The sequence below is a fragment of the Ahaetulla prasina genome, chromosome 1, assembly GCF_028640845.1.
Source record: "Ahaetulla prasina isolate Xishuangbanna chromosome 1, ASM2864084v1, whole genome shotgun sequence".
Lineage (NCBI taxonomy): Eukaryota > Metazoa > Chordata > Lepidosauria > Squamata > Colubridae > Ahaetulla > Ahaetulla prasina.
In genome coordinates, this window is record NC_080539.1 from 201,108,335 (window position 1) to 201,120,714 (window position 12,380).

At 38.0% G+C, this 12,380-nt stretch overlaps 1 protein-coding gene across 12 annotated transcripts in view; it reads left to right on the forward strand.

Moving 5' to 3' along the window:
- ANKRD44 (ankyrin repeat domain 44) overlaps positions 1–12,380 on the forward strand; it is a 145,585-nt gene that overhangs the window by 53,808 nt on the left and 79,397 nt on the right. For all 12 annotated transcript variants that reach the window (XM_058188118.1, XM_058188127.1, XM_058188084.1 and 9 more), the window contains one exon: positions 14–97. In XM_058188118.1, coding sequence (XP_058044101.1) covers positions 84–97 — 14 coding nt within the window. In that variant the 5' untranslated portion in view covers positions 14–83. The remainder of the gene's footprint in view (positions 1–13; positions 98–12,380) is intronic.

Here is a 12,380-nt window from a genome sequence, read left to right on the forward strand (position 1 = left end):
TTTATCTCTTTAGCCACCGCTGGTCCAAGCAATTTTCAACGGCGATCCTGATGAGATACGTATATTAATCTACAAAACTGAAGATGTTAATGCTTTGGTAAGCAACTTTATACATTTCTTTTCTCATTCTTTTGGTATTTCATCAATAGGAAGAAAATGTCTGGAGGAGGTGAGATAAGATTCATAGCAAAGCCAATAATTTTTGAGAATAATTTTCTCTGCCTTCTACCTTTAAATACAATTGTGATTTGGTAAATTACAACAAATAATCCTCCTTTTTTGTTAATTTAGTACATGCTAGGCTCATGCAGGTGTTCCTATACCCGTGTGACCTTGTGCTTGGAAATAGAACCAAGCATTATTGCTCCCATCCTCTAAGTTGTGCCTACGACTTCAGAATTATGATGACGCAAGCCTGTCCTCATATGAATATGATGGAAATAGAAATGTCCCATTGGACCATAAGTGTTGTTACATTCAAATTAAATTATGTTGTATATCAGAAATGTTTCTGCCTGACAGCTTTCAGAGTATTCAATCTGCTGCTTTAACTACTTGCTGTAGAATAATATATAAGTGGTAAGATGGAGGGATAGATAGATAGATAGACAGACAGACAGACAGACATATTTTTCCCTGAAGGTTTTTAATGCTCTTGTTTTTGGCAGATTTAGCTTGCAAGGCCACATGGAATCTTCAGTTTCTCCTTATGCAGAACTTGTGGTACCAATGCAATGATACGAAGAATGGATCTTTTTTCCCCCCCAGGGTTGTTTTAGGGACTATATAGATCAGCAGGTGATACAATGAAGAGGATTATAAACAACAATTTACTAGGGATTCCTCTGCTAGTTGATTTCACAATCAGTATTTAAGGACAAGTCAACCTGGAAGGCTCTTGAAGTGAAGATGCAGAGCTTTCTCCCTATAGTTATGGAAGTTCAATTGGGCAGAACAGACAAAATCAAGATGCACCCCTAGGTTCTCTTCTTACATTCTTCATGGAAGTGCTATTTTTTGCTGCTTAGTATGTTGTTTTTATAATCCACTGCAATAACAGAATTACGGTGAGGTGGTTAGTCATCAGTTAGACAAGTAAATATTGATATTTCAAAGATATTAGCTGCTGCCTGGGGCAATATGGTGTGTGTGTTTGTTATTAAGACTTCAACATTTTCAAGGCACTTCTTTATAAGACTATGAAGATGTGTAAATGATGAAATTATACTGTAAAGAAAATATTCCACAGGGCAGGCAGGGTAGGATTTAACAAAAATCCGAAGGCTTTATGACACATTAAAAGTATCAGATCTTTAAAGACATTTGTGGGTCACTTTGTATGTAAGATTAAACACAGCTTCTAATAACAATATTGATTTAAACTACATGGCTTAATTGCCATGAAGTCAGATCCAGGAGGATCTGTCCTCAACCCTGGTCCTTCAAGTCTTTAAATAGCACACCCATTACTACATTTTTCCTCTCTTTTTAGTCGTGTCTCTTTCATCCTTAACAACTTTAAGTCTATTTCACTACTCCTTTGGCTCCCTATTACCGTGTTTCCCTGAAAATAAGACCCTGTCTTATATTTTTTTGAACCCTGAAATAAGCACTTGGCCTTATTGCCGTGCGCTCAAAAGCCTGATTTGGCTTATTATCAGGGGATGTCTTATTTTGGGGGAAACAGGGTAGGAGATTTGGGATTTGGGATTTCAAAGTGATTCCTGATGTTCTCCTTTAAAGTAATGGGGGGCATGCTCAATATTACATCATGGAATGTGGGTTGGCTTTCTTCTGCTGCCTTAGTTTAACTTGGAATTTTCACCTGAGCAATTTGTGATCTATTCCACAATCAGTCCCTGGCCATGTGCTTGCTCTTATAAATAAGTATTTTCTACTTCCTTGTGCCATTAATAGAGTCAGTTTGATATCTCTATGTATTCTATCTGGTAATGTCCATTTACATATAAAGATGTTCTGTATGGCAAAATCAATAGTTACATGTCCTAAAGGTTTTATTTTAGCTTTGTCATAATCACCATTAGTATTCTGTCAACTTCTCAGTTTTTCCTCAGAAGCATGCTGAGTACCATCCATCATGAAGGGGCTATCATCAGGCACTATATCACCAATCATTTTTGTATTTTACATACACATGGTCTTCTTGTAAAATATTGGTAAAATAGCAAATGTTTACCATACTCTACTATAATATGAAATGATGCCTTGATCTTTGTTATTAAAATGATCTTCTCCCTCCAGCATCTTTCCACTTAGCTGTTGACCAATATAAGCATCTGCTTGTTTTAGATAGGTAGTTTGGATGACTGTCACTTCTTGGATGACCCTGCTGGAATTGTATATTCTTCGCATGTGCTTCTCTGTGCTCCCTCATAATGAGGCTACATAACAGTTCTTGGGCAGGGTGGGTTGATTTCAACTGAAAGTGATAGAGTTGCCTTTCTTGAAAAGATGTACTTTTAAGTTTCTTTATACAAGAAAGAGCAAATAAGAAAAGTAATTGCTTGTCATTTAAATTAGCTTTCATTTAAACATCTTGTTTGTTCTCCAGTCCTGATCTGGAATAAAGCAAACGAGCCCTGATGAGTTCATGGATGTTTTCTCTCATTTTAGATATTTGTAAAGCAGGGCGAAGAGAAAAATTCAGGGTTTGGTTTGGCAATGCATTTTTAATGGCAATAGAACTCTTATTACATAGGTCTTCTGCAGATAATGAAAATAAAACAATTAAATGCAATAGAATTTTGCTACCTAGCATATAATAAAACAGAATTTAAAAACATGAATGGATGAATAGATAAAACTGTCATCCCATATTTAAAGTATCTTTTATTCTTTGTATGAAAATTTACTAAATATACTTTTCAAACTTGAAATAATAGGACATTTGGATATGAGCTAAAGCTCTCACAGCATGAGAATAGTTAGGTCTTGTGTGTTTCCTATGAATTCTCTTTTGTTAGGTCAGGTAGAGCAATAGCATATTTACGATTGTTGAATTTCTTACCATTCTTATCAGTAAGAACTAGGAATAGGAGCTTGGAACAAACTCTACTAGCTACTTAACAAGCCAGTGATTCTGATTTATTTTATAACCTAAGTTTATTTTAAAGCACAAAATAGTTCACAATAAGGAAAGAAATGAGTCAATGCTGTCATTATCATATCTTTTTAATTTATTTGTAGAATATATTTTTAAAAATCTGGGCTGGGAAAAAGAGAATTTAAATTAAAATTGCTGGGAGAAATATTAATAGTCTTGGCTATTTTAATGATACCACTTTGATAGCAAGAAGTGAGGAAGACTAAATTATAATAATTATAAATTATTAGGAGTAAAAGAGTACAAAAGTTGGTCTATTATCTCATATTTAAAAAGCCCTTAAGGTTATATCAGGCAATGCCAATCCAATGGAAACAAGAAAATGCAAAGTTGAAACAATGAAAAAGTGGGCTCAAAATTTCACAAGGTTGGTGACTAAAGCTATGATATGAAAAGACATCTGCTACTTGAGCAAAAAATATGACAGAACCAGACAAAATGTGAAACTATAAAGATATCACACTAACTATTACTATCATAGTTTTTTAATTGCAGTATTTGACTATAACAACTGGACCGTCAGAAAGGCTGAATGAAGAAAAAGTTGAACTGTAATGCTGGACTAAATTCTTCAGAATACTTTGGACCACAGAATGAACAAATAATTCAGTACTAGGTGAAATGAAATTGGGTCACTCTCTGGAAGTTCTAGTAACAAAGTTAAAACTTTAAAAACTTGGATATATATCATGAAAACAAGGGTCATTGTATAAGATGCATATGCATGGAAAATTGAAAGCAATCAGAAGAGCCTTACAAAAGATAAGGAGCTTAAATGCTATCACTCATAACACAAGTGGGAGCTTACAAGAAATCAAGCAGTTACTGACAGACAATCCAGTCCGACAAGTCTTAAAGAATTTGAACTGACTGACTGACAATTCAGAAGTTAGGGAAAATGGAACTGATATGTAAAACTGGCTTTTACATATTTTCACAAAATATGCTGAACTATGGTTTATATGCTGCCCAGAGTTGCTTTGTAGAGTGAGATGGGCAGCATATACATTTAATAAATAAAATAAAATAAAAATATTTTAAGCAGGATTGGTGAATAAAGCACAGCAACTTTGTTCAGACATCAACAACCTTGTTTGGAATACCTGAAAACCAAACAAAGCACATTAAGTCTTATTGTGATAGGTGAATCCATTTCTCTTTCCAGATGTAGAGGACCAGAGGAGAGGCAAGAATATATTGCAGCTAAGGCTTGCTTAGGGATTGCAAAAGCTCATGGATCTAATATTTAATAGCAAACACAAAATTAGGTCAATACTAAAAACTTGTTGAGACTCTAAGAGAAGAGCAACAAAGATGATTAGGGGACTGGAGGCTAAAACATATGAAGAATTGTTGCAGGAACTGGGTATGTCTAGTTTGATGAAAAGAAGGACTAGGGGAGACATGATAGCAGTGTTCTGATAGATATAGAATCTCAGGGGTTGCCACAAAGAAGAGGGAGTCAAATATTCTCCAAAGCACCTGAGGGCAGGACAGGAAGCAATGGATGGAAACTAATCAAGGAGAGAAGCAACTTAGAACTAAGGAGAAATTTCCTGACAGTTAGAACAATTAATCAGTGGAACAACTTGCCTCCAGAAGTTGCAAATACTCCAACACTGGAAGTTTTTCAGACGAGATTGGATAACCATTTGTCTGAAGTGGTGTAGGACAGGGGTGTCAAACTCAAAGCCCAGGAGCCAGATCTGACCCACAGGGTACTTAGATCCGGCCCTCAGGGCCGCTCTGGAAACAGCGAAGGACTGGCCTGCGGTGCTTCTGCCAGTGTGTGGCCCTCCTGAGCTCTGTTTTCATTGGCAGAGGGTTGCAGGAGGCTGTGGCGGCCGAAAATGGAGATCGGGAGCTTGTTTTTGCTGGCAGAGCATTCGGGCCCCCACAGGCACCCCCGACATGAGTGACGTCGAGCTGGCCATGCCCATCTTGGTCATACCCTCCAAGGTCAAACACAACCCTGATGCGGCCCTCAATGAAATCAAGTTTGACACCCCTGGTGTAGGGTTTCCTGCCTAAGCAGTGGGTTGCACTAGAAGACCTCCAAGGTCCCTTCTAACTCTGTTATTCTATTTCTAAGTGTGAGTAGAGGATCACATTCTGTATGTTTGTTTGTTTGTGTGTGTGAGTGTGTAGGAGACTTTTATTTCTGGACATTATGTGTAATTTATTTTAGGGCTTTCTAATTGTGTCTTTCTTACTGCATAGTCAATGCTGTTTGCTGTTTCAACCTATATGGAAAAAAAAAATCTTACTTTTTACCGTATTGATGAAAGACTGGTGTTGGGCTATAATTCTCAAAACCAGTAAGGTGTGATTTTGGGCTTCCTGCAATGATAATGATCTTTGCTGCATAATGTCGTAAAAAGAATAGATACATCATTTGTTTCCTTTCCTAATGTGAATTTGTGTAGAAATACAGTATGATTATATGTAGAGAGTGTTTCATTATGAATTTACTTGGTTTAGTTTGTTCTTCCTGATTCAAATATGTTGATTGCTCTGTTTTTTCCTCAAAAATTTATCTCTGTATGTCTTACCTTATGGTCCTGGTTGTAAACCCAGTGTTCGTGCATGTGGTTTCATAGGCTAAATATCCACAGCTCAAATATATGTGCTTAATCTAACAATAGTTTAGAGACCTGGCTGGTTCCCATTATTGTATATCTAAATTTCACTCAAAGTCAATATTTCATGACTATAATTAATATTAAAGGGTTTTTTTTATATTGACAGGTCATTTTTCTCATTTATTCTTTGCACAGTCTGAAATCCATTGTATCTTATGAGGATTTATTTGGTTATCCTGAGCCTCAGGGAATATGAAGCTGCCATAAATTGGCAGTTAGTGTAAGGGTTTATAGGATTTTTTTCAATATTTTAAGATGGATAGACCAATTCTGAGATTGAGCCACTTTGTGTCCTGAATTTAGAGCAGGTGGGTTTCATATTTTGGAGCTATGATCCAGCACCTAAAATTATTTTGGCTGTATTCTCTTCTACTGATATTTGGCTATAGTTTCTGCTATCAACAGTGTCAAAGTGTTTTTGTGACTTTTGTGCTTGTATGTAGATATATTTCCCTAATTGGCAAACACTAGTGATAGACTTTTTGATCCTGCTTGAACTACCACTTCAGAAATGCAGTCAGTACATTAGTGTTTTTGTTTTTTCTGCTTTTGAGAAGTGCATGCAGTTTTCTTGGCAATGTTGGAAAATTGGTTATTTTCACATCATTACAGAATAATTGAAGATCCATGTAAAGAATAGCTTTTCACAATTTAGGGCCCGCTGGCTGGAAACTATTAAAGGTGACACTGGGATGACCATGATGGATCTGAAGGAGACAGTGCGAGACAGAGGGGCAAGGAGAGTTTTGATCCATATAGTGGTCGTGGGTCGGACATGACTGAATGGCTGATGACAATCATTTAAAGCTCTCCACTTTAGTTGGATTCTAATTCCCATAATTCCATATTGATCAATATTCTAGTCCAGAGGTCTTCAAACTTGACAGCTTTAAGACTTGTGGATTTCAACTACCAGAATTCTCCAGCCAGCTATGCTCCCAGAATTCTGGGAGTTGAAGTCCACAAGTCTTAAAGCTGCCAAAAAGCAGATTGATACATGAGGAAGATAACTTTTGCTGAGAAAATCATAAGAACAATGAATGAAGGACAACTGCATATGGGTATTATTTAATCATTTAAACATATCTTCCTTTATCTAATTAAATCCAAATATGTTGGACTAGAACAGAGAAGTTATCTTCCTCATGTATCAATCTGCTTTTTTTTTTTAGCACAAACTTATACAACAATGCAAAATACTTTTACTGAAAGTTGAAATAAATGTAGCTGTTGTTTTGGGCCATCCTTTTTTTTAGTTAGTTTAGGATCTGTGTTTAAAACATATGCTTATTTTAATAAGGCGAGCTATCCTTCCTCTGCAATCAACTTTCTTTCATTCAATTATTTGTATAAACTAGAATCTTTCAAAATATTTATAAAGGAAAACAAATATCTTCAATATATGAGCTCTTATATTTCTTTTTTCTGTCCATTTGATATATAACTTGATAACTTCTACATATTGCAAATTGGTCTCCAGTTGCCACTCACTCTTGAATATCTGGCCTATTTTAACTACCGTATATACTCGAATATAAGCCGATCCGAGTATAAGCCGAGGTCCCCAATTTTACCCCAAAAACTGGGGTAAACTGGGGACTCGAGTATAAGCCGAGGGTGGGAAATGAGGCACCTACCGGTTGGGGAAACCCTCCCTCCCTCAGCTGAGAAGGCTGGCGGCTCCCCCGCCCCGCCCTCTCACTGCACCGGCAGGGCTTCCGTCCGGTAAAATGTGAAAAAAAGAAGAAAAAAAAACTCGAGTATAAGCCGTATATACTCGAGTATAAGCCGAGGGGCTTAAAAAAAAAAAAACTCGAGTATAAGCCGTATAGACCCGAGTATAAGCCGAGGGGACGTTTTTCAGCACAAAAAACGTGCTGAAAAACTCGGCTTATACTCGAGTATATACGGTAATAGTGAAAAAGCCAAGTAGGATTAGGCCTACCGGTAATTAATAGAAGGAGTAATAAAAGATTATCAGGAAATGCCAGATCTGTAGGCTAGATTGGGGAGAAATGAGAAGGAAGTCAATATAAAACACTTCTATATTATTGGCAAGAAAATACAAAGGCATGTGCATATCATCATCAAGAGTAAAGTGCAACTTGAGAAAATACTTGATTGATGCGTTTTTAATTTTATATGAGCTTAATGCTATATCTAGGATGTCCACATACATTATTCCTAAAATATGATCTACAGTAAAAGTGCTGCAACTTTAATGAAACTCAGAATATCTGTTTCTTGCTAATGGCTACCTTTGTCGTTTCTACTTTGAGTTCTGTGATTCAAGAAAGCCCCAGATGGTAGATTTAAGGGTAGTATTAATTTATTGAGTTATAGACGTTCTGCAGTGATGCAATATAACATATTTCCAGATAATTTCAGAAATGTAGACATTTTTTTAAACCATATAAGTGAGATACTTTGATAATGACAGGATAAATGGAGTTCATTTTTTATTAGGGTTAGGAGCCACTGACAAATTTTGGATTCACTTGTTTACTAGTATCTTCTGACACTGTTTTCTTCTAATGCTTTCCAAACACACAAAAAACCAAAACATGATGCTAGAAGGTGAGGTAGGAGTAGGACCCTGTAGGGGTAGGATTGTATTGTGTAATGGATTGGAGATAGTCAGACGTCTAGTTTTCTTGTTTTTCTTGCCTTTGGTTTTACAGTATCCCGGAACCATCCAGAATTGTGCTTTACAAGATGGGCATTTGCATAAATCTTTTAAATAAATGAATAAATAGTAGCATAAATCAGTAAAAGAAACAGCAGGGAATGGCTCCTTTCCCCTTGCCTTTACCTTCAGGGCAACTGTACTGATTGGACACAAAGCAGAAGGCAAACAGATAGACAATAGCATTCTATTGTCATATGGGGCTATGGGGCATTGAGGACATACAAGTAGTTCTCAACTTACAACAGTTCATTTAGTGACCATTCAAAGTTACAAGAGCACTGAAAAAAGTGATGACCATTTTTCACACTTACGACTGTTGCAACATCCCCATGGCCACATGGTCAAAATTCAGATGCTGGTTCCATATTTATGACATTTATGACAGTGTGCTAGAGTCTTGTGATCCCCTGTTGTGACCTTCTGACAAGCAAACTCAATGGGAAAGCCAGGTTCACTTAACAACCATGTCGCTAACTTAACAACTGCGATGGTTCACTTAACAACTGTGGCAAGAAAGTTTGTAAAAAGGGACAAAAATGTCTCACTTAGCAACATAGATTTTGGGCTCAATTGCAATTGTAAGTCGAGGACTAACTGTATTGCCAAATAGGTAACAAAACCTGCAGACAGCACTCATTTAGAAATTCCAATGCGTATAAATATGGTAAAACTACAGTAAATAATGAAGTGCTGGTTACTCACTATGGAAGTACACATGAATTATTAGTAGTATTAGCACTATAGGGACAGGCGGTTTTAAGATCAAAGACATGAGGAGAACTAGATAGACCTCATAGCAGTTCATAGGCCACAACGCACACATAGAGACACCTGTTTCATTTGGATCCTAATATACATAACAAGCTTATTTTATGGGGTAGCTGCCTAATTCACCATATGCCTGTTATTTGCTGAGTATAAGGCAGGTATTTTAAAAAGATAGTATTTACAACACAGTCCAATTTCTCTGAGCTTAATTCAAGCTACCATCCTCAGCAACACAATATAGATATAACTTAAACACAGCGTTGTTTCCAAATTTGACCTCCATTTATTATTATGCAAAATAATAATTAAAAAAATAATTTTAAATTCTCTCCCCTGAGAAGTTAAACCAGACCTAACTACAAACAGTTCAAGTGGAATAAAGAGCTGAAATCAAAAGCATCATAGTGGGAAAAAACTGGGAGCTGTGTAAACTACCTTAGAGCTTTATCTCAGGTTCACTAAACAAACAAGGTGCTCTATAGGCGATCCTGAGTCCCACCAAACAATTCTTGTGGCATCCAAATAGATGCTACCTGCAAGAGAAGGAAAGGGCCATGAACTAAATTCTACCTGTTATGGGACTGTGTTGTTACATCATTTTGAAAAAGTGGAATAATAAAAAATAAGGAGTCTGGGTTTTTTTAAAGCTTTTAATGTGCAAGAAAGAACAAGAACAAAATAAAAAATAGATGGTACACAATGCATATTCTCTTTTAAACTTTCAAGTAGCAGTTTGTAAATTTAAATATCATTCTATTGGCTGTTTTTTGTTATGTAATTTGAAAATGTGTTGTTTCTATAAGAAAAACTAACATTCTCTTCAACAATAAGTGCATTTTTGTATTTAATAATCTTAAACTTTGATGAGATACCAGCCATCATTAACTAATTAAAATGCGGATGGCAACTTGAATTCAACTCAGCCCCCAAATTATAAACTACATTTATTTATTTATTTTATTTATTTATTGATTTGATTTTTATACCGCCCTTCTCCCGAAGGACTCAGGGCGGTATACAGGCAAAATAAAACAAACAATACAAAGTACAATTTAAAATGCAATTTAAAAAACTTATTTAAATTAGCCTGAAAATTTAAAAATTTATCATACACTAAAAAACCCCATTTAAAATTAATAAAAATTTGACATTTAAAATTCAATTCAAGCCAGCCCCGCGCGGATAAAAAGGTGTGTCTTCAGTTCGCGGCGGAAAGTCCGAAGGTCAGGTATTTGGCGTAAACCTGGGGGAAGCTCGTTCCAGAGTGTGGGAGCCCCCACAGAGAAGGCCCTTCCCCTGGGGGCCGCCAGCCGACATTGTTTGGCGGACGGCACCCTGAGAAGTCCCTCTCTGTGAGAGCGTACGGGTCGGTGGGAGGCATGTGGTAACAGCAGGCGGTCCCATAGGTACCCAGGCCCTAAGCCATGGAGCGCTTTAAAGGTCGTAACCAACACCTTAAAGTGCACTCGAAAGGCCACAGGTAGCCAGTGCAGTCTGCGCAGGAGCGGTGTTACATGGGAGCTACGCATAGCTCCCTCTATCACCCGCGCAGCTGCATTCTGGACTAACTGAAGCCTCCGAGTGCACTTCAAGGGGAGCCCCATGTAGAGAGCATTACAATAATCCAAGCGAGAGGTAACGAGCGCATGAGTGACTGTGCACAAGGCATCCCGATCAAGGAAGGGGCGCAACTGCCGAACCAGGCGGACCTGGTGGAAGGCCCTCCTGGAGACGGCCATCAAATGATCTTCAAACGACAGCCGATCATCCAGGAGGACACCTAAGTTGCGCACCCTGTCCTTTGGGGCCAGTAACTCGCCTCCAACAGTCAACCGCGGCTGCAGCTGACTGAATCGGGATGCCGGCATCCACAGCCACTCCGTCTTGGAGGGATTAAGCTTGAGCCTGTTTCTCCCCATCCAGACCCGTACGGCTTCCAAACACCGGGACAGCACTTCAACAACTTCATTGGGGTGGCCCGGGGTGGAAAAGTACAGCTGGGTGTCATCAGCGTACTGTTGGTATCTCACCCCGAAGCCACTGATGATCTCACCCAACGGCTTCATGTAGATGTTGAACAGCAGGGGCGAGAGAATCGACCCCTGCGGGACCCCACAAGTGAGGCACCTCGCGGCCGACCTCTGCCCCCCTGTCAACACCGTCTGCGACCGGTCGGAGAGATAGGAGGAGAACCACCGATACACGGTGCCTCCCACTCCCAATCCCCCCAACCGGCGCAGCAAGATACCATGGTCGATGGTATCAAAAGCCTCTGAGAGGTCTAATAACTATATTAGACTACATGTCTACATGTCGTTGATCTGCCTTCCATTGAGGACCTGTATACTGCACGAATCAAGAAGAGGGCCGTGAAAATATTTACAGATCCCTCACATCCAGGACATAAATTGTTTCAACTCCTACCCTCAAAATGATGCTATAGAGCACTGCACAACAGAACAACTAGACACAAGAACAGTTTTTTCCCGAAGGCCATCACTCTGCTAAACAAATAATTCCCTCAACACTGTCAAACTATTTACTAAATCTGCACTACTATTAATCTTCTCATCGTTCCCATCACCAATCTCTTTCCACTTATGACTGTTTGACTGTAACTTTGTTGCTGGCAATCCTTATGATTTATATTGATATATTGACCATCAATTGTGTTGTAAATGTTGTACCTTGATGAAATGTTGTACCTTTTCTTTTATGTACACTGAGAGCATATGCACCAAGACAAATTCCCTGTGTGTCCAATCACACTTGGCCAATAAAATTCTATTCTATTCTATTCTATTCTATTCTATTCTATTCTATTCTATTCTATTCTATTCTATTCTATTCTATTCTATTCTATTCTATGCTTAAAGTCTTAAGCAGATAAAACGATATCAGGAACACAATATATACCTGCAATAATTACAAGTATATTGTCTCATTTGCAAGTTAAACTTCCTCCAAATCCACTATTTTAGATCAAAAGGTAAAGTCCCAACAGTATAACAACATATCAGAGGCCCAAGGAAGGAAACTCTGAATTTGATTTCAATTAATGAACCAAGAGGAAGGAAGGTGGGAAGCCATTGACTTTCTAAAGGTTGGCTGTATAGACCCAACTTCCTCACTCCTGTCCCACTAGCAGTGCCATATA